This window comes from Oncorhynchus masou, chromosome 12 (genome assembly GCF_036934945.1).
Source record: "Oncorhynchus masou masou isolate Uvic2021 chromosome 12, UVic_Omas_1.1, whole genome shotgun sequence".
NCBI classification, from domain to species: Eukaryota; Metazoa; Chordata; class Actinopteri; order Salmoniformes; family Salmonidae; genus Oncorhynchus; species Oncorhynchus masou.
Genome location: NC_088223.1, coordinates 19,380,257 through 19,407,827, shown reverse-complemented (window position 1 = coordinate 19,407,827; position 27,571 = coordinate 19,380,257). Strand labels below are relative to the sequence as shown.

At 43.2% G+C, this 27,571-nt stretch overlaps 1 protein-coding gene across 2 annotated transcripts in view; it reads left to right on the top strand.

Annotated features, from left to right (window-relative positions):
* Positions 1–27,571, top strand: part of vps50 (VPS50 EARP/GARPII complex subunit) — a 231,718-nt gene that overhangs the window by 68,984 nt on the left and 135,163 nt on the right. For both annotated transcript variants that reach the window (XM_064979831.1, XM_064979830.1), the window contains exon 12: positions 835–975. In XM_064979831.1, coding sequence (XP_064835903.1) covers positions 835–975 — 141 coding nt within the window. The remainder of the gene's footprint in view (positions 1–834; positions 976–27,571) is intronic.

The following is a 27,571-nucleotide window of genomic DNA, read 5'->3' as shown; positions in this document are numbered from 1 at the left end:
TCTGTTTCAATCTATGATGTCTCACTGGAAGGCAACCCTTGCTCGAATTGTCAAAATCTGTTCTCTCTGCTAACGCACAGCAAGCGGTAGCATGTACATATTACCTCAATTACCTCGACACTGGTGTCCCATGTATTTTGCCTCGCTATTGTTATTTACTGCTGCTCTTTAATTATTTGTTATTCTTATCTCTTATTTTTTGGGGGGTATTTTCTTAACTGCATTGTTGGTTAAGGGCTTGTAAGTAAGCATTTCACTGTAAAGTCTACCTACACCTGGTCTACCTCTACCTACACTTTGGCGCATGTGACATTTCATTTGAAAGACCTGTTATTAGTAGCTCAAGTAGGCCATTGGCAATGGCTGCATATCAACTGCAATTTCTGTAATCAGAGATGTTTTCCCCAACTGTTGATATCGTGCGGCGCACTTTATATCCATCAGAAATCATTTGAAAGATGCATATTCCCACTTACTAACGTAACAGCATTGTTGCTGTTTATGATAGCATTGCTATCAGTTTATGACAATTATTGGAACCTGTTAGTGGTAGTTTTGTGGTCACTGCACTGTGGTTTGAATTTTGTAGAGGGATCTATTCTTAATGTTAATGATTGAATTTTGTTAGGCCATGGACCAGCTCCACATGCACTACACCTAGACCATCCGTAACATCGCCATGTCATGACGCTATCCGCCCAACATAATAATGTTTCGCTGTGTCTCCTTTCTTTATAGACGGCCAATGACATCTCCGACTGCACTTCAAACAGGTCTTACGACGCTATCCGTCCCGCGTAATAATTTGGGCCCCTGTGTCTCCTCTCTCTATAGACGGCCATGGACCAGCTCCACATGCACTTCACCCAGGCCATCCACAACACTGTGTTCCAGGTGGTTCTGGGATACGTGGAGCTCTGTGCCGGCAACGCCGACACCAAGTTTCAGAAGATGCAGTACAAGGACCTCTGCACGGTAAGGATGCTAGCGAGCTACCTTCTGTGTCTGCTTAGCAAGGCCTACCGTGACCTTACCTAGGGTTTGTGTCTTCTTAGCAAGGCCATCCGTGACCTTATCTAGGGTTTGTGTCTTCTTAGCATGGCCATAAAGGAGAGCCGCACACTCTAGGAGCTCATATGCAAAAATGTAATGTCCAACGTTTCGACAGCCAAGCTGTCTTCATCAGGATATAATCAAACACTGTGGGATGACTCATTTATATAGTGTCAAATGACACAGGTCACAAGATTATTGTGACTTTGCCATTGTAATTGTTTTAAAGCTTGTGTAGTCTAAAAGGAATTTATGATCGTATGCTATCCATTTGGGGCATTGCTAAATGGGGCGGCAGGGTAGCCTAGTGGTTAGAGCATTGGACTAGTAACCGGAAGGTTGCAAGTTCAAACCCCCAAGCTGACAAGGTACAATTCTGTCATTCTGCCCCTGAACATGCAGTTAACCCACTGTTCCTTGGCCGTCATTGAAAATAAGAATTTGTTCTTAACTGACTTGCCTAGTTAAATAAAGGTAAAATAAACATTTTGTTGTTTGTATGCTGTTCTTTGTATGCCATTTTAATATTTGATAATTAACCAATGATATTAGGCCACACTTGGCCATGATTACAGACACCTGTGTCATTTGACACTATATAAATGAGGTTGGCTGTCGAAACGTTCGACATTACATTTTTGCATCTGAGCTCCTAGAGTGTGCGACTCTCCTTTCATTTTCAAATGTTCCACTCCGGTAGCCAGCACCTCGCCTAATAGGTGTGCAGTTCTTTTTCTTCTAGATTCTTAGCATGGCCAACCTAGGGTTTAAGTGTTATGTTTTGTGTAGGGCCAGGAGTTTTTGATCACCATTTGTCTACCTGGCCAGCCTATGATTGGGGCCAGCGTTTGTCCGGGTCTTGTCCCATTAACACAAAGAAAGGATATCCTTGTTTGATGATCAGGGGATCAGGAATAAAACGTCTGTCTCTATTATGTAGGTGACCATTAATACTGTATCTTTAATGAGCCATCTGTCTGGTAAAGTTAAAAAAGACGGCTTTAATCTGTGGGAGAGTACAGACTTGGAGAAGATCTTATAAGCTTGGCTCGATGCCCACTGAGGAATGACTATATATTTAGTTGTTTATTAAAGTGCTTAAAGGATTAGGCCACACCGGTAGAAATCCCTGCTACTCCGTTAACTTGATAAACACTCAGACAGACACACGACTCCCTGAACGCTCATATTGTTCTCTCGCCAAGCAGAAAATGCCCTTCTGTCTTCATGAGAGATGGCACTTATCACTCTATCCTCCTGAATGAGATGGAGAGAGAGATGAAGAGAATGAGACTTTCATTTTCTCAGTCCGGGAAAAGGCATTTTCAAGCGTAGACATTTTTCTATGAGATAATTCATCTTATTTAAGTGGACGACGAATGGGCTCTTTTGAAAAGTAGCTCCTGAGTGGCGGTGGTGCTTTTTTTTGGGCCAAACGCTCCCTCGCTCTCTCTGCCCAGACCCAGAGCCTCGGTCGTATCCAGACCCCGCAAATCACATTTGCATGCTAATATGAAGCGCATGCAATCAGCAGGGCCATGCATCACAATCCTACAGTGAGTTGTCTTCTCTTCCTGAGCCTTTTATGACCTGGCTGCTGACACATTTGCGTGGGGGAATCAAACAGAAGAGAAGATGTGCTCAATGGAAGCTGATGCTGTCACTCCCCTCAATGGAAGCTAATGATGTCACTCCCCTCAATGGAAGCTGACGCTGTCACTCCCCTCAATGGAAGCTGATGCTGTCACTCCCCTCAATGGAAGCTGATGCTGTCACTCCCCTCAATGGAAGCTGACGCTGTCACTCCCCTCAATGGAAGCTGACGTTGTCGCTCCCCTCAATGGAAGCTGACGTTGTCGCTCCCCTCAATGGAAGCTGACGCTGTCGCTCCCCTCAATGGAAACGGAAGCTGACGCTCCCCTCAATGGAAGCTGACGCTGTCGCTCCCCTCAATGGAAGCTGACGCTGTCACTCTCCTCAATGGAAACGGAAGCTGACGCTGCCCTCAATGGAAGCTGACGCTGTCACTTCCCACTGTCGTTTTTTTAAATACCTTGGCCACTAGATGGCATAGAAGCAGCTGTGGTTTGTATGAGAACTGGGACTCCTATGGGGAGAAGCACCATAAATGTGGGTTGGAGGCCTAGGGCATTTATTAATGGTGTTTCTGAGGAAAAAAATATCTAAATATCATTCCCTCCCGTGCCAGAAACCTCCTTCTGGTTCAATGTTCTTTAAAACTATCTTCTAATCTACAAGGAGTACAAATTACACTGCATAGTTTAAGTTTTTCTCACTAAGACAAGTATGGAAACAAATCTTCTAGATGAGTCTCCTAAGTAGAAATAAGTTTTCCTCCTCCTGGGTTCTTAATGACTTAGCAGAATGATTTGGTAAACTGTTATGCCCTGTGGGATCTGTAATGTTTAGCAATTCGGTCTAGGAAGGGAGAGAAGGATTCTGGGTAGGAAGGGAGAGGGGGAGTCGGAGAGGGGGAGTCGGGGAAGGGAGAGGGGGAGTCGGGGAAGGGAGAGGGGGAGTCGGAAGGGAGAGGGGGAGTCGGAAGGGAGAGGGGGAGTCGGAAGGGAGAGGGGAGTCGGAAGGGAGAGGGGGAGTCGGAAGGGAGAGGGGGAGTCGGAAGGGGGAGGGGGAGTCGGAAGGGAGGGGGAGTCGGAAGGGAGGGGGAGTCTGGGAAGGAAGGGAGAGGGGGAGCCTGGGAAGGGAGGGGGAGCCTGGGAAGGAAGGGAGAGGGGGAGCCTGGGAAGGGAGGGGGAGCCTGGGAAGGAAGGGAGAGGGGGAGCCTGGGAAGGAAGGGAGAGGGGGAGCCTGGGAAGGGAGGGGGAGCCTGGGAAGGAAGGGAGAGGGGGAGCCTGGGAAGGAAGGGAGAGGGGGAGCCTGGGAAGGAAGGGAGAGGGGGAGCCTGGGATGGAAGGGAGAGGGGGAGTCGGAAGGGAGGGGGAGTCGGAAGGGAGGGGGAGTCTGGGAAGGAAGGGAGAGGGGGAGCCTGGGAAGGGAGGGGGAGGGGGAGCCTGGGATGGAAGGGAGAGGGGGAGCCTGGGAAGGAAGGGAGAGGGGGAGCCTGGGAAGGAAGGGAGAGGGGGAGCCTGGGATGGAAGGGAGGGGGAGTCGGAAGGGAGGGGGAGTCGGGGAAGGAAGGGGGAGTCTGGGAAGGAAGGGAGAGGGGGAGCCTGGGAAGGGAGGGGGAGGGGGAGCCTGGGATGGAAGGGAGAGGGGGAGCCTGGGAAGGGAGGGGGAGCCTGGGAAGGAAGGGAGAGGGGGAGCCTGGGAAGGAAGGGAGAGGGGGAGCCGCGGTAGGAAGGGAGAGGAGGAGACGCGGTAGGAAGGGAGAGGAGGAGACGCGGTAGGAAGGGAGAGGGGGAGACGCGGTAGGAAGGGAGAGGGGGAGACGGTAGGAAGGGAGAGGGGGAGTCGGGGTAGGAAGGGAGAGGAGGAGACGCGGTAGGAAGGGAGAGGGGGAGTCGGGGAAGGAAGGGAGAGGGGGAGCCTGGGATGAAAGGGAGAGGGGGAGCCTGGGAAGGAAGGGAGAGGGGGAGCCTGGGAAGGAAGGGAGAGGGGGAGCCTGGGAAGGAAGGGAGAGGGGGAGCCTGGGAAGGAAGGGAGAGGGGGAGCCTGGGAAGGAAGGGAGAGGGGGAGCCTGGGATGGAAGGGAGAGGGGGAGCCTGGGATGGAAGGGAGAGGGGGAGCCTGGGATGGAAGGGAGAGGGGGAGCCTGGGAAGGAAGGGAGAGGGGGAGCCTGGGAAGGAAGGGAGAGGGGGAGCCTGGGAAGGAAGGGAGAGGGGGAGCCTGGGAAGGAAGGGAGAGGGGGAGCCTGGGAAGGAAGGGAGAGGGGGAGCCTGGGATGGAAGGGAGAGGGGGAGCCTGGGAAGGAAGGGAGAGGGGGAGCCTGGGAAGGAAGGGAGAGGGGGAGCCTGGGATGGAAGGGAGAGGGGGAGCCTGGGATGGAAGGGAGAGGGGGAGCCTGGGATGGAAGGGAGAGGGGGAGCCGCGGTAGGAAGGGAGAGGAGGAGACGCGGTAGGAAGGGAGAGGGGGAGACGCGGTAGGAAGGGAGAGGGGGAGACGCGGTAGGAAGGGGAGAGGGGAGACGCGGTAGGAAGGGAGAGGGGAGACGCGGTAGGAAGGGAGAGGGGGAGTCGGGGTAGGAAGGGAGAGGGGGAGACGCGGTAGGAAGGGAGAGGGGGAGTCGGGGTAGGAAGGGAGAGGAGGAGACGCGGTAGGAAGGGAGAGGGGGAGTCGGGGTAGGAAGGGAGAGGAGGAGACGCGGTAGGGAGGGAGTAGGGATTCATTAACGGAGTCCAAGTCACAACCTTGGAACAGGCTGCTGAGGCATTGAGCTGAGGTGTTTTGACAGCAAGACGTGTATGTTTCACATAGTGTTCATTGGCATTGTCATGTCTCCAATGCTCTTATGAACCATAAGATATGAAAGAACCAGAAAGGGCCATGCCTCTCACCTATAAATGTCACTCTATGTCCCCAATTTGCCTGTCTAGCAGTGACTCGCCAGTTTAGTCTGAAGTTTGATGCACAGAGTAGCACAGTATGCTGATTATGGGCGATTTCTCAGACGCGCCGACTCGTCCTCCCCAACTTTGGATTGATGGGATGTGTCATGTTAGCATTTGGCTGCGTGATGGATTGGATGGAGAGGAACAGTGTGCGCAAGCTAGCCTCGCGTATGTTTATCACTGAATCTCAAACCTGATGAAGATGAAGCTCGCAGACAGGCTGTGCCTCTGACACATGAAGCCAGATAGGGTGTTTTCACTCTCTCCATCGCTCCACATTCAGTGACTGGAAACAGGTTTTAAGGAAGATATAATCTTTGTTTAACTTTGGCAGCAGTTCCACTGCTTTAAAAGAAAATGGAAAAAGACTGTCCGAAGTAGATACAGTTGAAGTAGAAGTAGTAGATACAGTTGAAATCTGAAGTTTGTATACACTTAGGTTGTAGTCATTAACTTGTTTTTTCAACCACTCCACAATTTCTTGTTAACAAACTATATTTTTGGCTAGTCGGTTAGGACATCTACTTTGTGCATGACACAAGTAATTTTTCCAACAATTGTTTACAGACAGATTATTTCAATTATAATTCACTATCACAATTCCGGTGGGTCAGAGGTTTACATACACAAAGCTGACTGCCTTTAAACAGCTTGGAAAATTCCAGAAGATTATGTCATGGCTTTAGAAGCTTCTGATAGGCTAATTGACATCATTTGAGTCAATTGGAGGTGAACCTGTGGATTTATTTCAAGGGCTTGACATCATGGGGACAAACAATTGTAGACCTCCACAAGTCTGGTTCATCCTTGGGAGAAATTTCCAAATGCCTGAAGGTGAATGAAGGTACCTGAAGGTACCACGTTCATCTTTACAAACAATTGTACGCAAGTATAAACACCATGGGACCACGTAGCTGTCAAAACCACCATTAAAAAAAGCCAGAAATGTCCTCTGGTCTGATGAAACAAAAATTGAACTGTTTGGCCATAATGACCATTATTTATGTTTGAAGGAAAAAGGGGGAGGCATTTTGAAACAAATAACTACATACAAAATACCAAAATGGTATTCTAACACCCCCCCCCCAAAAAAATTGAGAGAAATAAATGCAAAAAAATAGGGGGAAAAAATAATTATTGATAAACAAAAAATATATATATATATATAAACATTTACAAAATAACATGGGTAACTATTTACACACTTTCAATATGATGGTATGATTTGGAAGACCCTCAGTCCTCTATCAGATCAAATCAATTTATATAGCCCCAGCCTAAAACCCCAAATAGCAAGCAATGCAGCTGTAGAAGCACGGTGGCTACGAAAAACTCCCTAGAAAGGAAAAAACCTAAGAAGAAACCTAGAGAGGAACCAGGCTATGAGGGGTGGCCAGTCCTCTTCTGGCTGTGCCGGGTGGAGATCACAGTGGTTGTAGAGGGTGCAACAGGACAGCACCTCAAGAGTAAAAATGAACAGTTTAGGGTTCCATAGCCGCAGGCAGAACAGTTGAAACTGCAGAACAGTTGAAACTGGAACAGCAGCAAGGCCGGGTGGACTGGGGACAGCAAGGAGTCATCATGGCAGGTAGTCCTGAAGCATGGTCCAAGGGCTCAGGTCCTCCGAGAGAAAGAAGGAGAGAAAGAGAGAGCAGACTTAAATTCACACAAGACACCGGATAAGACAGGAAAAGTACTCCAGATATAACATACTGACCCTAGCCCCCACCCACTTTGCCATATAACCCCACCAACTTTGCCATAACTCTAGACAATATTCTGCTGCTGATGCCAGATGCCATAGCAGTCTCTTTCTGATGTAAAGCAGAGGGTCACTGAGCATGTGGTGCATGTGATGGGAGACTTCATCTTGCAAACACAGCAACGCCTCCATGCTGTGCCCTTTTGGCCCTTAGGCACATCCATGCCTGCACAAATATATTTGGGCAGATGAACACTTGTGGCAGGAGCAGAAGGGACAGGGCTTGGTGCAGTGGTGCTGTTGCCAGCAAACTCCTTGATGCTCCCTCTAATGTAGACTGATTGGAGGAAGCATGCTGGCTGTGTTGAGATGTATTACATCAGTACTACAAATACCATCATCATTACTACTACTGCTACTACTACCATCATCATTACTACTACTACTACTACCATCATCATTACTACTACTACTACCATCACTACTACTACTACTACTACTACCATCATCATTACTACTACTACTACTACTACCATCATCATTACTACTACTACTACCATCACTACTACTACTGCTACTACTACCATCATCATTACTACTACTACTACTACTACCATCATCATTACTACTACTACTACCATCATTACTACTACTACTACTACTACTACTACTACTACTACCATCATCATTACTACTACTACTACTACTACTACCATCATCATTACTACTACTAATACCACTACTACTACCATCATCATTACTACTACTACTACCATCATCATTACTACTACTACTACCATCATTACGGCAACTACCATCATCATTACTACTACTACTACCATCATTACATTTACATTTACATTTAAGTCATTTAGCAGACGCTCTTATCCAGAGCGACTTACAAATCATTACATCAGTAAGAACTACCATCATCATTACCATTACTACTACTACCATTACATCAGTACTACAACTACCATCATCATTACTACTACCATTACATCAGTACTACAACTACCATCATCATTACTACTACTACTACTACTACTACTACTACCATCATTACATCAGTACTACAACTACCATCATCATTACCACTACTACTACCATTACATCAGTACTACAACTACCATCATTACTACTACTACTACCGTCATTGCATCATTACCACTCCTACTACCACCATCATTACATCATTATGACATCATCATTACTACTACTACTGCTACTACTACTACTACTACTACTACTACCACCATCATCAGTATTACTACTACTACTACCATCATCATTACTACTACTAATACCACTACTACTACCATCATTACTACTACTACTACCATCATCATTACTACTACTACTACCATCATTACGGCAACTACCATCATCATTACTACTACCATTACATCAGTACTACAACTACCATCATCATTACTACTACCATTACATCAGTACTACAACTACCATCATCATCATTACTACTACCATTACATCATTACTACAACTACCATCATAATTACTACTACCATTACATCAGTACTACAACTACCATCATAATTACTACTACCATTACATCAGTACTACAACTACCATCATCATTACTACTACCATTACATCAGTACTACAACTACCATCATCATTACTACTACCATTACATCAGTACTACAACTACCGTCATAATTACTACTACCATTACATCAGTACTACAACTACCATCATCATTACTACTACCATTACATCAGTACTACAACTACCATCATCATTACTACTACTACTACTACTACCATCATTACATCAGTACTACAACTACCATCATCATTACTACTACAACCATCATCATTACTACTACTACTACTACTACCATCATCATTACATCAGTAAGAACTACCATCATCATTACCATTACTACTACTACTACCATCATTACGGCAACTACCATCATCATTACTACTACCATTACATCAGTACTACAACTACCATCATCATTACTACTACAACCATCATCATTACTAGTACTACAACCACCATCATTACATCAGTAAGAACTACCATCATCATTACCATTACTACTACTACTACCATCATTACGGCAACTACCATCATCATTACTACTACCATTACATCAGTACTACAACTACCATCATCATTACTACTACCATTACATCAGTACTACAACTACCATCATCATTACTACTACCATTACATCAGTACTACAACTACCATCATCATTACTACCACCATTACATCAGTACTACAACTACCATCATCATTACTACTACTACCACCACTACCACCACTACTACTGTCATCATTACTACTACTACTACTACTACTACTACTACCATCATTACATCAGTAAGACAACTACCATCATTACTACTACCACCATCATTACATCAGTACTACTACTACTACTACTACTACTACTACTACTCCAACCATCATCAGTACTACTACTACTACTACCACCATCATCATTACTACTACTAATACCACCACTACTACTGTCATCATTACTACTACTACTACTACTACTACTACTACTACTACTACTACTACTACTACCATCATTACATCAGTAAGACAACTACCATCATTACTACCACTACGACCATCACCATCATTACATCAGTACTACTACTACTACCACCATCATTGCAACAACTACCATCATCATTTCTACTACTACTACTTCTACTACCATCATTACATCAGTACTACAACTACCATCATCATTACTTCTACTACCATCATTACATCAGTACTACAACTACCATCATCATTACTACTACAACCATCATTACATCAGTACTACAACTACCATCATCATTACTACTACTACTACTACTACTATCATTACATCATTACTACAACTACCATCCTTACTACTACTACTACCACTACTACCATCATTACCGCCACTACTACCACTACTACTACCATTACATCAGTACTGCAACTACCATCCTCATTACTACGACTACTACCATCATTACATCATTACTACAACTACCATCCTTACCACCACTACTACCACTACTTCCATCATTACCACTACTACTACCACTACTACTACCATTACATCATTACTACAACTACCATAATCATTACTACTACTACTACCATCATTACATCATTACTACAACTACCATCATCATTACTACTACTACCATCATTACATCATTACTACAACTACCATCCTTACCACTACTACTACCACCATCATTACCACTACTACTACCACTACTACGACCATTACATCAGTACTTCAACTACCATCATCATTACTACTACTACCATCATCATCACTACTAGTACTGCTACTACTACTACTACCACCACCATCATTACATCATTACTACCATCATCATTACTACTACTACTACCATCATTACATCAGTACTACAACTACCATCATCATTACTACTACTACTACTACTACTACCATCATTACATCATTACTGCAACTACCATCATCATTACCACTACTACTACCATTACATCAGTACTGCAACTACCATCATCATTACCACTACTACTACCATTACATCAGTACTACAACTACCATCATCATTACCACTACTACTAATGCTACCATTACATCAGTACTACAACTACCATCATCATTACCACTACTACTAATGCTACCATTACATCAGTACTACAACTACCATCATCATTACTACTACAACTACCATCATCATTACTACTACTACTACCATCATTACATCATTTCTACAACTACCATCATCATTACTACTACTACTACTACTACTACTACTACTACTACTACTACTACTACTACTACCATCATTACATCAGTACTACAACTACCATCATCATTACCACTACTATTTCTACCATTACATCAGTACTACAACTACCATCATCATCATTACTACTAATACTACCATTACATCAGTACTACAACTACCATCATCATTAGTACTACTACTACCATCATTACATCATAACTACAACTACCATCATCATTGCTACTATTACTACTACCATCATTACTACAACTACCATCATCATTACTACTTCTTCTACAACTACTACTACTACCATCATTACATCATTACTACAACTACCATCATCATTACCACTACTACTACCATTACATCAGTACTACAACTACCATCATCATTACCAGTACTACTACCTCCACCATCATTAAACTGCTATTATTACCATCACCCTACTACCCATACCACTACTATTTGGAATGATAAACAACAATAATAATAGTAATAACAATAATACTAAGTTACTATTTACTTTGCAGATGTTATTATTCAGTGTCTCTCAGGCTGCACCTCAGCCACGCTCAGCCACACTCAAGGTACTAAACGATATCATAACCGCCATTGATAAAAGACAGTACTTGGCCAGGTCGATGAAGACGGCTGCAAAGGCTTTCAACTCTGTCAATGACCATATTCTTATTGGCAGACTCAGTAGCCTCGGTTTTTCTAATGACTGCCTTGCCTGGTTCACCAACTACTTTGCAGACAGAGTTCAGTGTGTCAAATCGGAGGGCATGTTGTCCGGTACTCTGGCAGTCTCTATGGGGGTACCACAGGGTTCAATTCTTGGGCCGACTCTTTTCTCTGTATATATTAATGATGTTGCTCTTGCTGTGGGAGATTCCCTGATCTACCTCTACGCAGACGACACCATTCTGTATACTTCTGTCCCTTCCTTGGACACTGTGCTATCTAACCTCCAAACAAGCTTCAATGCCATACAACGCAGTGGCCTCCAACTGCTCTTAAATGCTAGTAAAACCAAATGCATGCTTTTCAATCGTTCGCTGCCTGCACCCGCACGCCCGACTAGCATCACCACTCTGGATGGTTCCGACCTAGAATATGTGGACATCTATAAGTACCTAGGTGTCTGGCTAGACTGTAAACTCTCCTTCCAGACTCATATCAAACATCTCCAATCCAAAATCAAATCTAGAGTCGGCTTTCTATTTCGCAAAACAAAGCCTCCTTCAATCACGCCGCAAAACTTACCCTAGTAAAACTGACTATCCTACCGATCCTCGACTTCGGCGATGTCATCTACAAAATAGCTTCCAATACTCTACTCAGCAAACTGGATGCAGTTTATCACAGTGCCATCTGTTTTGTTACTAAAGCACCTTATACCACCACCACTGCGACCTGTATGCTCTAGTCGGCTGGCCCTCGCTACATGTTCGTCGCCAGACCCACTGGCTCCAGGTCATCTACAAGTCTATGCTTGGTAAAGCTCCGCCTTATCTCATGTTCACTGGTCACGATGGCAACACCCACCCGTAGCACGCGCTCCAGCAGGTGTATCTCACTGATCATCCCTAAAGCCAAAACCTAATTTGGCCGCCTTTCCTTCCAGTTCTCTGCTGCCTGCGACTGGAACGAATTGCAAAAATCTCTGAAGTTGGAGACTTTTATCTCCCTCACCAACTTTAAACATCTGCTATCTGAGCAGCTAACCAATCACTGCAGCTGTACATAGTCCATCGGTATATAGCCCACCCATTTTTACCTACCTCATCCCCATACTGTTTTTATTTTATTTACTTTTCTGCTCTTTTGCACACCAGTATCTCTACCTGCACATGTTCATCTGATCATTTATCACTCCAGTGTTAATCTGCTAAATTGTAATTATTCTCTCCTATGGCCTATTTATTGCCTACCACCTCATGCCTTTTGCACACAATGTATATAGATTCTTTTTTTTCTACCATGTTATTGACTTGTTTATGGTTTATTCCATGTGTAACTCTGTTGTTGTCTGTTCACACTGCTATGCTTTATCTTGGCCAGGTCGCAGTTGCAAATGAGAACTTGTTCTCAACCTGCTTACCTGGTTAAATAAAGGTGAAATAAAAAATATATAAATAAATAAAAAGGCTATGGCAGGCAAATACATATTGGGCTGCAAGAGGAGCCATTGCTCCTTCACCCATGATTATTTTTTCTTTTTTTCTTCTGGGTTTAATAAGTTAAAATTTGGAATAAATGCAGTCATTTCTGTGAATAATGAATCTCTTGGTGAGGAATATGTATCACAGTAAAGCTCCAGGGAGAGGGCCTGAAACAACCAACCCAAGTGCATCTCTGTTTCTACCTGTTGTGCAGTGACCACATTCACGCTCCTCTTTGGGTAGCCATGTCTTTTTATGTCTGCCGGTTTCTATTGCCAATCGGTGGTCACTCAGCCTGTACTTGGTAAGGATCTGTCTCTGCTTCGTATCTCTGACAGAGGAGAGATAATCAGCCAATTCATATTCTCTGTTTAGGGTCAGATAGCAATTTAGTCGGCTTTGGGATTTTGTTTTGTTTTTCCAATGTTGTAAATATGAGTCCTTTTGTTTTGTTCATGATTTTGTTTATTGTAATTCTTTCTTTTGAAGCAGTGCTGGTGTCAGCTTGGTTGGTGAGGTCCAACACCAGCTGACTGAGAGGGCTTGTTCCTGTGCTCAGGTCTTGGGTTTGAAGTGCTTTAAATTGCAGACTTGAATTTAGATGTAGCCAAAAGTTGTATGATCTTTTCTGTATTTTCATTACATCTGGAAAGCTGCCCAATTCTGCCCTACATGCATTAGTTGGTGTATTTCTCTGGACTGTCTCCGACAGAATTCTGCAGGTAGGGCTTCAATTGGATGTTTGTCCCACATTTTAAAGTCCAGTTTAATGAGTGGCCCCCAAACCTCACTTCCGTAAAGAGCTATTGGTAGTATTACACTGTCAAATATTTTGGTCCAAATTTTAATTGGATGTTGATTTTGAATCATTTCATTTTTATTACATACGATGCTCTGCGGGCTTTTTCTTTGAGTCCATTCACTGCCATATTAAAGTTTTCTGATGCAGATATGGTCAGACCAAGGTAGGTTTGTGTTCAATTATGGTGTTGTTCAGGGTGAATTTATATTTGTGCTTCTGACATCTGTTTTTTTGGGGGGGGAAATCATGATTTTTGTTTTTTGGAAAAGTACCTTCTCTGTCTCTCTCTCGCTGTCTGTCTCTCTCTCGCTGTCTGTCTCTCTCTCGACGTCTGTCTCTCTCTCGCTGTCTGTCTCTCTCTCGCTGTCTGTCTCTCTCTCGCTGTCTGTCTCTCTCTCGCTGTCTGTCTCTCTCTCGCTGTCTGTCTCTCTCTCGCTGTCTGTCTCTCTCTCGCTGTCTGTCTCTCTCTTGCTGTCTGTCTCTCTCTCGCTGTCTGTCTCTCTCTCGCTGTCTGTCTCTCTCTCGCTGTCTGTCTCTCTCGCTCTCTCTGACCTGGACTCCATAGCCGAGTCCCAAATTGCACCACATAAAAACTTTATTTTAGGTCTATTTGATCAAAAGTAGGGCACTATAAAGGGAATAGGGTGTTTATTGGGGATGCAAACCCTGTCCCCGACTCACTGTTATGACTCTAATAGATGAAGATTACAGCACTAACACACTCTAAAACAACACCCTACTATCAAATGACCCTCAGTACCACAGCAACCTTCAGAGCCACAGCAGAGCTGAAAGGTACTCACTCTTCGGTTGTATGATTTTTCTTGGACAGATATTGAGAGGGGGTGACAGTGGGGAAAGACAGAGGTTGTATGAAAGGGTAGTAGGCCGGATTCAGACCTATACCTTCATTACCTCTAAACCAGTTAGGCCACATAAGGAGAATCTCTTGTTTATGACATCATCAAGTACATCACCATTTTTATCTCCCCAGGATTCACTCACTGATAACCATCAGTATCTTGATTGTGTAATATGATCTTTTTGACTGGACACTGTGAGTTATTTACATGGTCTATTGTTCATGTGAAGTACTGGCTCTTTAGTGAGACCCATAGTGGAGGTGAACCTTTCATGGCCTTTCAGCGTTCATATCAGCTTTCATATGAGGCACCACTGAAGTATAAGAACTATGCTGAGTCTCTCTCTCCCCCCTGCGTTTTGTGTTTTCTTCTTTTATTTAGTGAAAGTGATCCTTCCTGAGAACACACAGAACCCCTCGTCTCCCTCCAGCTGTGATAGATAACGTCTATCTTCTTGTGTAACAGCATCAATAAACAACTCTGTTTGTTGTGACGTCTGCTTTCATTTGCATCAATGATCCCAGAGTTCCAGGCTTGGATGCTCAAAGTCTAGATTTATTTCTTGCTTCCTCTCGTCACTTCTGGAAGTTTCATATACTTCCTTTCATTTCTAGAGTTTCTATAGAACTCTTGAGTATATATTTACGTGCTAAAACTGAATCAAAGGTCGATTTTCCCTCTGAATTAAAATAAAGACATTCAAATCATTTCTTTGCGGTTAATAGTAATGAATGAATCTCAGATGAAACCGACTGTACTGTGTGTCTCCCAAACCGTCCTTGGCATTAAGTTAATATGATGATGATTTCTTCTGGCATGGTATGTTAGCGCACCCATTCCAGCTCATAACTTCCACATTTCAACCTCTGTTTGCCAAGTAGGTCTCGCCACAATAGTGTTAGCCAGACTTTCAATAGTTAATCTATTTTTTAAATGTGCCAGATACAGTAGGTCTGCACTACTCATCACCGTGGTAACACCAGGTGAGTTGACATTGTGCTTTGATAGGTAGGCTTATGAGGTCCTCGGAACATTTCCCTATACGTCACTGGAGGGAACTTTTAATTCCTCATGACAGAGGAAGAGAGAGTGGCAATGCTCATTAACACTTACTGTAGTGTGAAGGAGAGCAATGAAAAGACAGTTGCTCACTCTGCATGTAGCCGTCTATGAGAGCATGGTGGCTGACGGTGATAAAGGGGCTGGGATGACATGCTTGTGTCCCTGCTGGACATGCTTGGTACACTGGACATTACTGCTGTGCCACGCTGCCACATATGGTCACCCACGCTGCGCATAATATAAGGTCTCCCTATAATGTTCAATAGTGTACCCTCCTTGACAGTCCCAGGACAGCTTAGGAAGGTCACATTTAGCTGATGGTTTGAGGTGTTTGAGAATGAAGTACCATACATTTTTGTATCCAGATGAGTTGTTTTGGTAAATGACACAGCAAGTATTTCTGTCTTATTTTATTTATTTATTTATTTTATTTCACCTTTATTTAACTAGGTAGGCTAGTTGAGAACAAGTTCTCATTTGCAATTGTGACCTGGCCAAGATAAAGCATAGCAATTCGACACACAACAACACAGAGTTACACATGGAATAAACAAAACATGCAGTCAATAACATTTACATTACATTTAAGTCATTTAGCAGACGCTCTTATCCAGAGCGACTTACAAATTGGTGAATTCAAAAGAAAACAAAAAGTATATATACAGTGAGTGCAAATGAGGTAAGTTAAGGAAATAAATAGGCCATGGTGGCGAAGTAATTACAATATAGCAATTAAACACAGGAATGGTAGATGTGCAGAAGATGAATGTGCAGGTAGAGATACTGGGATGCAAAGGAGCAAAATAAATAAATAAATACCAGTATGGGGATGAGGTAGGTAGATAGATGAGCTGTTTACAGATGGGCTATGTACAGGTGCAGTGATCTGTAAGTTGCTCTGACAGCTGGTGCTTAAAGCTAGTGAGGGAGATGTGAGTCTCCAGCTTCAGAGATTTTTGCAATTCGTTCCAGTCATGGGCAGCAGAGAACTGGAAGGAAAGACGACCAAAGGAGGAATTGGCTTTGGGGGTGACCAGTGAGAAATACTGCTGGAGCGCGCGTGCTACGAGTGGGTGCTGCTATGGTGACCAGTGAGTTGAGATAAGGCGGGGCTTTACCTAGCAGAGACTTGTAGATAACCTGTAGCCAGTGGGTTTGGCGACGAGTATGAAGCGAGGGCCAACCAACGAGAGCATACAGGTCGCAATGGTGGGTAGTGTATGGGGCTTTGGTGACAAAACGGATGTCACTGTGCTAGACTGCATCCAGTTTGTTGAGTAGAGTGTTGGAGGCTATTTTATAGATGACATCACCGAAGTCGAGGATCGGTAGGATGGTCAGTTTTACGAGGGTATGTTTGGCAGCAGCATGAGTGAAGGATGCTTTGTTGCGATTATATGATGCCGATTCTAGATTTAATTTTGGATTGGAGATGCTTAATGTGAGTCTGGAAGGAGAGTTTACAGTCTAACCAGACACCCAGGTATTAGTAGTTGTCCACATATTCTATGTCAGACCCGTCCAGAGTAGTGATGCTGGACGGGCGAGCAGGTGCGGGCAGTGATCGATTTGAATAGCATGCATTTAGTTTTACTTGCGTTTAAGAGCGACATCGCTTTCTCAACAACCTATCCTGTTATTTATTGCAGTGCTTTAGCCTGGTTTGGGGGCTTCCCACCTCAGGGCTTATTCCAGAATATATGGTTTAGTTCTTTAGCATTCTGCCAGACAACCGTGCGTTCACAATTTGATCTGACAGCCACCAGAGAAACCCGGTCAAGTGTAACGTGTTGCTCCAGTCCTAACTTTACTCTGCTGCTCCAAAGGCAAATAGGAGTACACATTTCATCATGCCTATAGGGGAGGTGTTGCAGTATATGTTCAGCACCATATTCCTGTAAATCTTAGAGAGGGTCTCATGGCAAATATTGTTGCTGTGTTGTGGTTGCAAGTTCACCTGCCTCATCTGAAGCCTCTTCCTTTGAGGTGCTGCTAACTGTTAGCATTTGGATAATGTGCAATGCTTGATCGTGTGTGTGATGTTAAGAGTTTTATTTTACTGGGTGACCTGAACATGGACTGGTTAGCAACTAGCTGTCCTCTCAAGAGGAAGCTTCTTACTGTGACTAATGCCTGTAATATGTCCCAGGTTATCACTGAACCAACTAGTGTTGTCCAATAGTGTTGGATTGGTGCCATCCACTGGTATTGATCATATCTTCACTAATGCTGCAGAGCTTTGCTCCAAAGTAATATCAGTTCCCATTGGCTGTAGTGACCATAACATTGTGGCAATAACAAGGAAAACCAAGGTGCCAACGATTGGTCCTAAAGTTGTTTATAAGAGATAATACAATGTGTTTTTGTACACACTTGTACATTTTTTTAAATGTTGGTCTAATGTGTATGAGGTGACACTAGGACGCAGCACTGGAAGTATTTGTAAAAGTATTCATGTCAGTTGTTGACAATCCTGTTAATTAACTAACTGGGAGAACTGAGGCCTCTGGATTGATGATTCATTGAAAAATTGTATGTTTCAAAGAAATGATGCAAAAGAGGTGGTTAACATGTCAAGCTCAGTTGATTGGTTGACATACTGTCAATGGAGAAATGTTGTGACCTAAACTTAACATAAAAAACTAGAAATGTAATTACTAAACTATGATAAATGACATAAAACACAATGGAAAAAGACTTTGGAAAACCCAGTTCATCTCCATCATTTATTGAAGTTGATGGGTGATTTATAACAACAGTGAGCCATCATATTTCAGAATAAAAGCTCCAATATTGAAAGTGAAGGATTACCAATAATTTCAATGACTATTTCACAAGTTAAGTGGAAGTGAAATGACAATATTGAACATTGAGACATCATATTTTAGTGTAAAAAATGTAATATTGAAAGTGAATGATCGTTGTTTGGAGTTTGGTCAAGTTAGTGTGGGAGTGGTGGAAAAACTATTGTTATCCATCCATAATGATGAGCCAGCTGGTATAGAAAACCTTGTTGGGAAACTACTGAGAATGGTAGCAGACTGTATTACCACCAGGTTTAGAAAACCTTGTTGGGGAAACTACTGAGAATGGTAGCAGACTGTATTACCACCAGGTATAGACAACCTTGTTGGGGAAACTACTGAGAATGGTAGCAGACTGTATTACCACCAGGTATAGACAACCTTGTTGGGGAAACTACTGAGAATGGTAGCAGACTGTATTACTACCAGGTATAGAAAACCTTGTTGGGAAAACTACTGAGAATGGTAGCAGACTGTATTACTACCAGGTATAGAAAACCTTGTTGGGGAAACTACTGAGAATGGTAGCAGCCTGAATTACCACCAGGTATAGAAAACCTTGTTGGGGAAACTACTGAGAATGGTAGCAGACTGTATTACCACCAGGTATAGAAAACCTTGTTGGGGAAACTACTGAGAATGGTAGCAGACTGTATTACCACCAGGTTCAGACAACCTTGTTGGGAAACTACTGAGAATGGTAGCAGACTGTATTACCACCAGGTTCAGAGAACCTTGTTGGGGAAACTACTGAGAATGGTAGCAGACTGTATTACCACCAGGTATAGACAACCTTGTTGGGGAAACTACTGAGAATGGTAGCAGACTGTATTACCACCAGGTATAGAAAACCTTGTTGGGGAAACTACTGAGAATGGTAGCAGACTGTATTACCACCAGGTTCAGACAACCTTGTTGGGAAACTACTGAGAATGGTAGCAGACTGTATTACCACCAGGTTCAGAGAACCTTGTTGGGGAAACTACTGAGAATGGTAGCAGACTGTATTACCACCAGGTATAGACAACCTTGTTGGGGAAACTACTGAGAATGGTAGCAGACTGTATTAACACCAGGTATAGACAACCTTGTTGGGGAAACTACTGAGAATGGTAGCAGACTGTATTACCACCAGGTATAGAAAACCTTGTTGGGGAAACTACTGAGAATGGTAGCAGACTGTATTACCACCAGGTATAGACAACCTTGTTTGGAAACTACTGAGAATGGTAGCAAACTGTATTACCACCAGGTTTAGACAACCTTGTTGGGAAACTACTGAGAATGGTAGCAGACTGTATTACCACCAGGTTTAGACAACCTTGTTGGGAAACTACTGAGAATGGTAGCAGACTGTATTACCACCAGGTTTAGACAACCTTGTTGGGAAACTACTGAGAATGGTAGCAGACTGTATTGCCACCTATTTGCTGTATCTTTAACCAAATCCTAAAGGAGTGTGTTAGGGCTGACCCCATTTCGTCAACTGGTTGATTGATTGTTTGGTCGATAGGCTGTTGGTCGAGCCGTCTCAAATATGTATATACTTGTCTGATTCACGCGCGTCTCAGTGGGCGTCTCAGTGGGCTCATCCATTTAGGAGGCGGTTGGGATGTCACGGTCCTAAAAAAAGAAGCGTGGCTGAAATGCACAAGACACGTCTCTCTCCAGAATATGCGCTCTCTCTTGCAATTTTGTGCACATTCATAGTTTCATAACTTCATTGTGTGAATTGTTTGCCTTTTGATTGTTAGTGTCTATCAATTCCCCACTACATACAGTAGTAACCTATATTTACCATTAATTCCCATAATTTTTAATCTACAGTGTTTGTTTGGTTATGGTAATTTCTGTTAATGCATTCAATTTATTATTGATATTATTGTTATTTAGTGTTCTTATTGTCGTTGTTTGCAGAGCTCACAATTTATGCTACACTTGTAAGAAATACATTTGAGTTTATTTCTTTCCATTTTCGAGTTTTGGTAATTTATACATTTTGTTTGGAGTGCTCCTGTCAATGTTGAGTAAGGACTTGCATCTGATCCCGCCTACTCATATAGAAGTTGACCTAGGCTACTTGGCCTTTGTGCAAATGTAGGTCTGTCCAATTGGAGATGTCTGATATTAGAAATACTATCTTAACTCACCACCACTAATGAGCTGTGGAGTTTCTCAAAGTATTTGTTTCTTCACTTCAAACAGCAAGTAAACAAAGTGTGTTTTTAGAATCCATTAAGAATGACAATAGTTCCTCAATATATTTCCAGCTCTATCCCTTTTGGTAACCACTCGAAAAATGTAATGCTCTGATCCAGTGGAAACATCATAAAATCCCTGATTACTTCCTATCCCTTGCACCTATAGCTGTGTCTGTCCCGAGCTTGCAACTTTTCTAGTGCTAGCTTCAGTCCCGACATAGGTTATAGTTGAGACAATGTTTCAAGTTCATTGGCTACGCAAAGCCGGCCTGTCTTCCATGTGATTAACCTCTAGTGACACCCCATCCCGTGAACGGGACCGTTGTCATCATCTGACGCTAAATTAGCATAACGCAACGGACATAACTATTACTAGAAAATATTCCTATTCATGAAAATCAGAAGTCAAATATATTGAGACAAAGCTTAGCATTTTGTTAATCACCCTGTCATCTCAGATTTTAAAAATATGCTTTACAGCCAAAGCTAGACAAGCATTTGTGTAAGTTTATCGATAGCCTAGCATAGCATTTTGTCCAGGTAGCAGCAGGTAACTTGGTCAAGGATATCAGAAAAGCAATCAAATTAAATCGTTTACCTTTGGTGAGCTTTGGATGTTTTCACTCACAAGACTCCCAGTTAGATAGCAAATGTTCCTTTTTTCCAAAAATATTATTTTTGTAGTCGAAATAGCTCCGTTTGTTCTTCACGTTTGGCTGAGAAATCGCCCGGAAATTGCAGTCACGAAAATGGCAATGAATATTCTAAATTAGCTCCATAATATCGACAGAAACATGGCAAACGTTGTTTATAATCAATCCTCAAGTTGTTTTTCCAATATCTATTCGATAATATATCCATCGGGACAATTCGTTTTTCAGTAGGACCGATTGGAGTAATGGCTACCTCCTGTATTTTACGCGAGAATCTCTCTGGGAGCATCAGGTGACCACTTGCGCAATGTAGCCGCCTACGGGTATTCTTCAACATAAATGCGTAAAACTACGTCACAATGCTGTAGACACCTTCAGGAATACGGAGAAAGAGTAATCTGGTTGATAGCCCATTCACTGCTCAATAGGGACACATTGGAACGCAGCGCTTTCAAAACATGAGGCACTTCCGGATTGGATTTTTCTCAGGCTTTCGCCTGCAACATCAGTTCTGTTATACTCACAGACAATATTTGTACAGTTTTAGAGTGTTTTCTATCCTAAGCTGTCAATTATATGCATATTCTAGCATCTTGTCATGACAAAATATCCCTTTTTTCCCCAAAAATTAAAATACTGCCCCCTAGTCACAAAAGGTTAATAGGATAATTACAGTATTTTTCTCAGTATATTTTCTACCTGAAGGCTGCCACATTTTTATTTGTTGGCTTTAGGTAGGATATTTTTTACACAGTTTGCAATATAAGTTACTTTTAGATTTCTATCACTTTCTTTTAGATATAATTTAGATTAACCTCATGACAGTGATTTGGAGATACAAAGACTATAAATCAGTTAAATGAAACTGTTCCATGAAAATCACAACTGACACTCAGATTGGTGTAAATGGTAACAAATTTGCACTACAAATGAAAAAATGTGCCGACCCCTGGAGTAACCTATTACAAGCAACTTGAGGAGCGTAATGACAGAATCTGTGAAGACATTAGAAGCAGCAGCGGGAGGAGGGGGGCCGGGAACAGTATTTTTCCCTTCTGGTTCGGTTATCTGGTTTTCTGGCTCCCTCTTGAGTCATTTGTCTTAATTTTTTTTTATCAAACAGCATGCTTAAACATCAGACAAGCTCAGTACATACAGTTGAAGTCGGGAGTTTACATACACCTTAGCCAAATACATTTAAACTCAGATTTTCTCAATTCCTGACATTTAATCCTAGTAAAGATTCCCTGTCTTAGGTCAGTTATGATCACCACTTTATTTTAAGAATGCAAAATGTCCGAATAATAGTAGAGTGAATGATTTATTTCAGGTTTTATTTCTTTCATCACATTCCCAGTGGGTCAGATGTTTACATACACTCAATTAGTATTTGGTAGCATTGCGTTTAAATTGTTTAACTTGGGTCAAACGTTTCAGGTAGCCTTCCACAAGCTTACCACAATAAGTTGGGTGAATGTTGGCCCATTCCTCCTGACAGAGCTGCTGTAACGGAGTCAGGTTTGTAGGCCTCTTTGCCCACACAGGCTTTTTCAGTTCTGCCCACAAATGTTCTATACGATTGAGGTCAGGGCTTTGTGATGGCCACTCCAATACCTTGACTTTGTTGTCCTTAAGCCATTTTGCCACAACTTTGGAAGTATGCTTGGGGTCATTGTCCATTTGGAAGACCCATTTGTCACCAAGCTTTAACTACCTGACGGATGTCCTGAGATGTTGCCTCAGTATATCCACAATTTTCCTTCCTCATGAAGCCATCTATTTTGTGAAGTGCACCAGTCCCTCCTGCAGCAACCCCCCCCCCCATCCCACCCCTGTGCTTCACGGTTGGGATGATGTTCTTCAGCTTGCAAGCGTCTCTTTTTCCGCTAAACATAAAGATTGTCATTATGGCCAAACAGTTCTATTTTTGTTTCATCAGAAGAGAGGGCATTTCTCCGAAAAGTACAATATTTTTCCCCATGTGCAGTTGCAAACCGTTGTCTGGCTTTGTTATGGAGGCTTTAGGGCAGTGGCTTCTTCCGTACTGAGCGGCCTTTCAGGTTATGTCAGTATAGGACTTGTTTTACTGTGGATATTGATACTTTTGTACCTGTTTCCTCCAGCATCTTAACAAGGTCATTTGCTGTTGTTCTGGGATTGATTTGCAGTGTTCGCACCAAAGTACATTCATCTCTAGGAGACACGTCTCCTTCCTGAGCGGTATGACGGCTGCGTGGTCCCATGGTGTTTGTACTTGCGTACTATTGTTTGTACAGATGAACGTGGTACCTTCAGGCGTTTGGAAATTACTCCCAAGGATGAACCAGACTTGTGGAGGTCTACAATTGTTTTTCTGAGGTCTTGGCAGATTTTTTTTTTGATTTTCCCATGATGTCAACCAAAGAGGCACAGAGTTTGAAGGTATCAGAGCAGAGCAGCACGCCTTGCCCTTATATGCACATACAGAACTAACATCAACATGCATGCGGGTCTTTCCTGGTTGAGGGTTGACGACCTATTCGTTTTGTAGTTTTTATCAGAAGCATAACTTCAGAATTCCAGATTGTCTGCATAATCAAATAACATTCAGCTCGGACACTTATACTGTGCATTCAGAAAGTATTCAGACCACTTAACTTTTTCCACATTTTGTTACATTACAGCCTTATTCTAAAATTGATTAAATAGTTTTTCCCCCTCATCAATCTACATACAATACCCCATAATGACAAAGAAAAAACAGGTTTTTAGAAATGTTTGCAAATGTATTAAAAATAAGAAACTGATATCACATTTACATAGGTATTCAGACCCTTTACTCAGTACTTTGTTGAAGCCCCTTTGGCAGTGATCGATCACAGCCTCGTCTTCTTGGGTATGATGCTTCAAGCTTGGCACACCTGTATTTGGGGAGTTTCTCCCAGTCTTCTCTTCAGATCTTCTTAAGCGCTGTCAGGTTGGATGGGGAGCGTCGCTGCACTGCTATTTTCAGGTCTCTCCATAGATGTTCGATCGGGATCAAGTCCGGGCTCTGGCTGGGCCACTTAAGGATGTTGAGACTTTTCCTGAAGCCACGCACAGTATTGGGACGTGAAATCATCTCAACATTAGTCCACAGTCCAGGTCTGAAAACTTCTGACAAAGTTTTATTTCGGAGTGAACCATCATGGTACCTTGCCCAAGGTGTGGGAAGTTGTAGTGGCTTGCCAGTGTCACCAATGCTTGAGGAGTCTAGCTGCACTTTGATGGAGGAGGAGGACACCATGTTGTGCTTTTCTGGCTCGGCAGATCTGCAGATTGCTGACTAGGAGGCAGGGCGCTGTTTTTTTAATCACCTGCAGATTTGGGAAAAGCACTAGGATTACATCTGAAATGGAAGTGGAAGTGTATTGGCTAAAAACCATGCCCCCCCCCTCCCTACGCAGCTCACTATCCCTATGCACAAGTCCCTATGCTGCTGAGCGTAGGCATACACTGCACCCGTCCTCTTAAAATAGATCCACTATGTATCATATGGAGTGATCTGGGATGTTTCTCCATACATCAAACCCTCTGAAGTCTGAGATCCAACATGCCCTATGGAGGTGTTGAGGAGCCACTTTGATCAGAGAGAAAACACCCAGCTGTGACCTTACCCTGAGCAGGGGTAGAGTCTGTGTGTGTCCCTGTCCGTGTGTCCCCCTGAGGGGGGGCTTGGAAGGGGTCAGGCAGTGCCCCCTGAAGAAGCCAAGGAGGTGATTTCTTCTTATCAGACCAACTATAGATCACAGAGCCCCTGCGGCCCCTTTCTCCTGACAATTAGTCCCAGTTGCCTGGCAACGTGGTGTGATATTTCCTACCGTAGCAGGATAGCATTACCATCAAATGGCAGGGCTGGACCATTGGTTGTCCGCTTGGATGTGGATCCCTAATTTAACACTGTTCATAGGTAGCCACTGGGTTTGGATGGGAAAGGGAGGCCATTTACACTGGAATATTGCATTGTCCTTGCATTTACCCATGATACTCCTCAATAATAGCAACATTCTCATAACATCCCACACTAAGGGAATGCTTGATGCATTAGTGACTTGTTACGGTGGTATTGGAAATACGTGGGAGGGGCTGAGATGAAATGGATCTTGCAATCAGCTGTGTGTGTGTGTGTGTGTGTGTGTGTGTGTGAGAGAGAGAGAGGAGAGAATGCGTGATGGTTTCAGGATCCTGTTCCTCTATTAGACTCCCGAGGGGACAGACGGCGATAACACTGACTGGTTGCTTCCTATGATGCCATACTGGGCTTGTAGACGGAAACGGTTTGGAGCGAACTTAATTAAACCAGTCCAATAAAAAAATGCTTGTTTTCAATGAAAAACGTTTCCCTACAGTTTGCGCAAATTAGTACACCATGGGTTATATGGGTAGAGGAAACCAGGCCAGGGGTTGTTTTATACTGTATAGGTGACTTTTAAAGTCAATGTGTGAGACATAGTTATGTGACCGTTTTCCCCATGAAACCAGTGTCTGTGTCAAACCGAAAATCATTTTCCAATCTGAAGAATTTCAGGTGTTATTTGAGGAGATTCAGGGCAAAACATTTTTTAGGTGTGTTCAGGAGGACTACAGTTAAGCACATTCAGACAAGGCTGCTAAACTACGCTAATTATTCCAGTGACTGTTGTTGAATGTCAATGTGAGGTGTTTTACCAACTGAGTAAGTCATGGCTGATGAGTATCCTGACGTTAGGGAAGTACTGTAGTAGTGCATCCTAAATACCACCCTATTACCTATGGCTGTGGAAATGCTACAATACATATTTTTGTTGTGGCCCCGGACAAGCACACCTGATTCTACTTGTCATCTAATCATCAAGCCCTTGACAAGTTGAATCAGGTGAGTCTGTCCAGGGGTATAACACAAATGTGTGCTGTTGGGAGGACTGGAGTTGGGAACCTCTGCTCTATAGAGTACTTTTGACTCGCTAAGTGCTAGTGTTCTCTCTCCAGACTGAGCTTGATGATTCATTTCTACCACACCCAGCAAAAGGTACTAAAACAATCGAAGGTTCTATTATTATTCTGGAATGTTCCTATAACGTTCCCCTCAGGCTCTCTGTAAATGTTTCACATTTAACCAACCTCTTTCCTGTAAGTCTTTTATGTTGGTTGCCGTGGGCTCTATGACATGGCAACGTTTAATTTGCACCATGTGGATATTGCAAAATAAAGAACACCACATGGGAAAGAAAGTTGCTCCTTTATTGTGATGTTTGTGTAATACAAACATAAACAGTCATACACATGAACTGGCCAATGTTAATCAAAACCACTACAAAGAGCGTCTGCTAAATGACTTAAATGTAATGTAATGTAACTCTAACTCTAGTTTGGGCAATAGCGATCCTTGTTAACCATTAGCATTGGAGCTATGCAACACTAGTGATGCAATGTCATGCTATTTTAGAGACGGGAGGTCACTGAATGATATCGTTCACTCGACTCGCTATTTGTGATCATGAATTTTCTCCTGAAAGGTCTCTGGCAGCCGAGGGGGTCTGGCAGCCTGAACCCTGGCGTTGTCTAATTTACAGGTTAGCGGTTAACTCTGAGAGGGGAAAGAGAGACGGCTGTGATGAATAAATTGCTCTGGAACCCTTCGCTCCTGTTAGCTGTTCCACAGCCAGGGTCCGTGTTGCTATGCACCGTTTCCCCCGCAGAAACCCCGGTGTGCGTGGCTCACTGTCGGTAATTTACACCTGCTTGGCAGAGGGAACAGTTCTCACATACACACACACACACACACACGCATGGGCACTTACACGTGCTATGTTTAAAACAAATGGCATCGGGGCTTCCGGTGAGAACAAGCTCTGCTGTCTCCAGAACCTTTTTAGAATGCAATGATGAATCTTTAGTCTCTGATGGTGTTGAAAACCACGTCTGTCTCAGGCCATGAGGTATGTAGCCTCAGAGTCCTGTGCACCACTGGGTTTGACGGGGC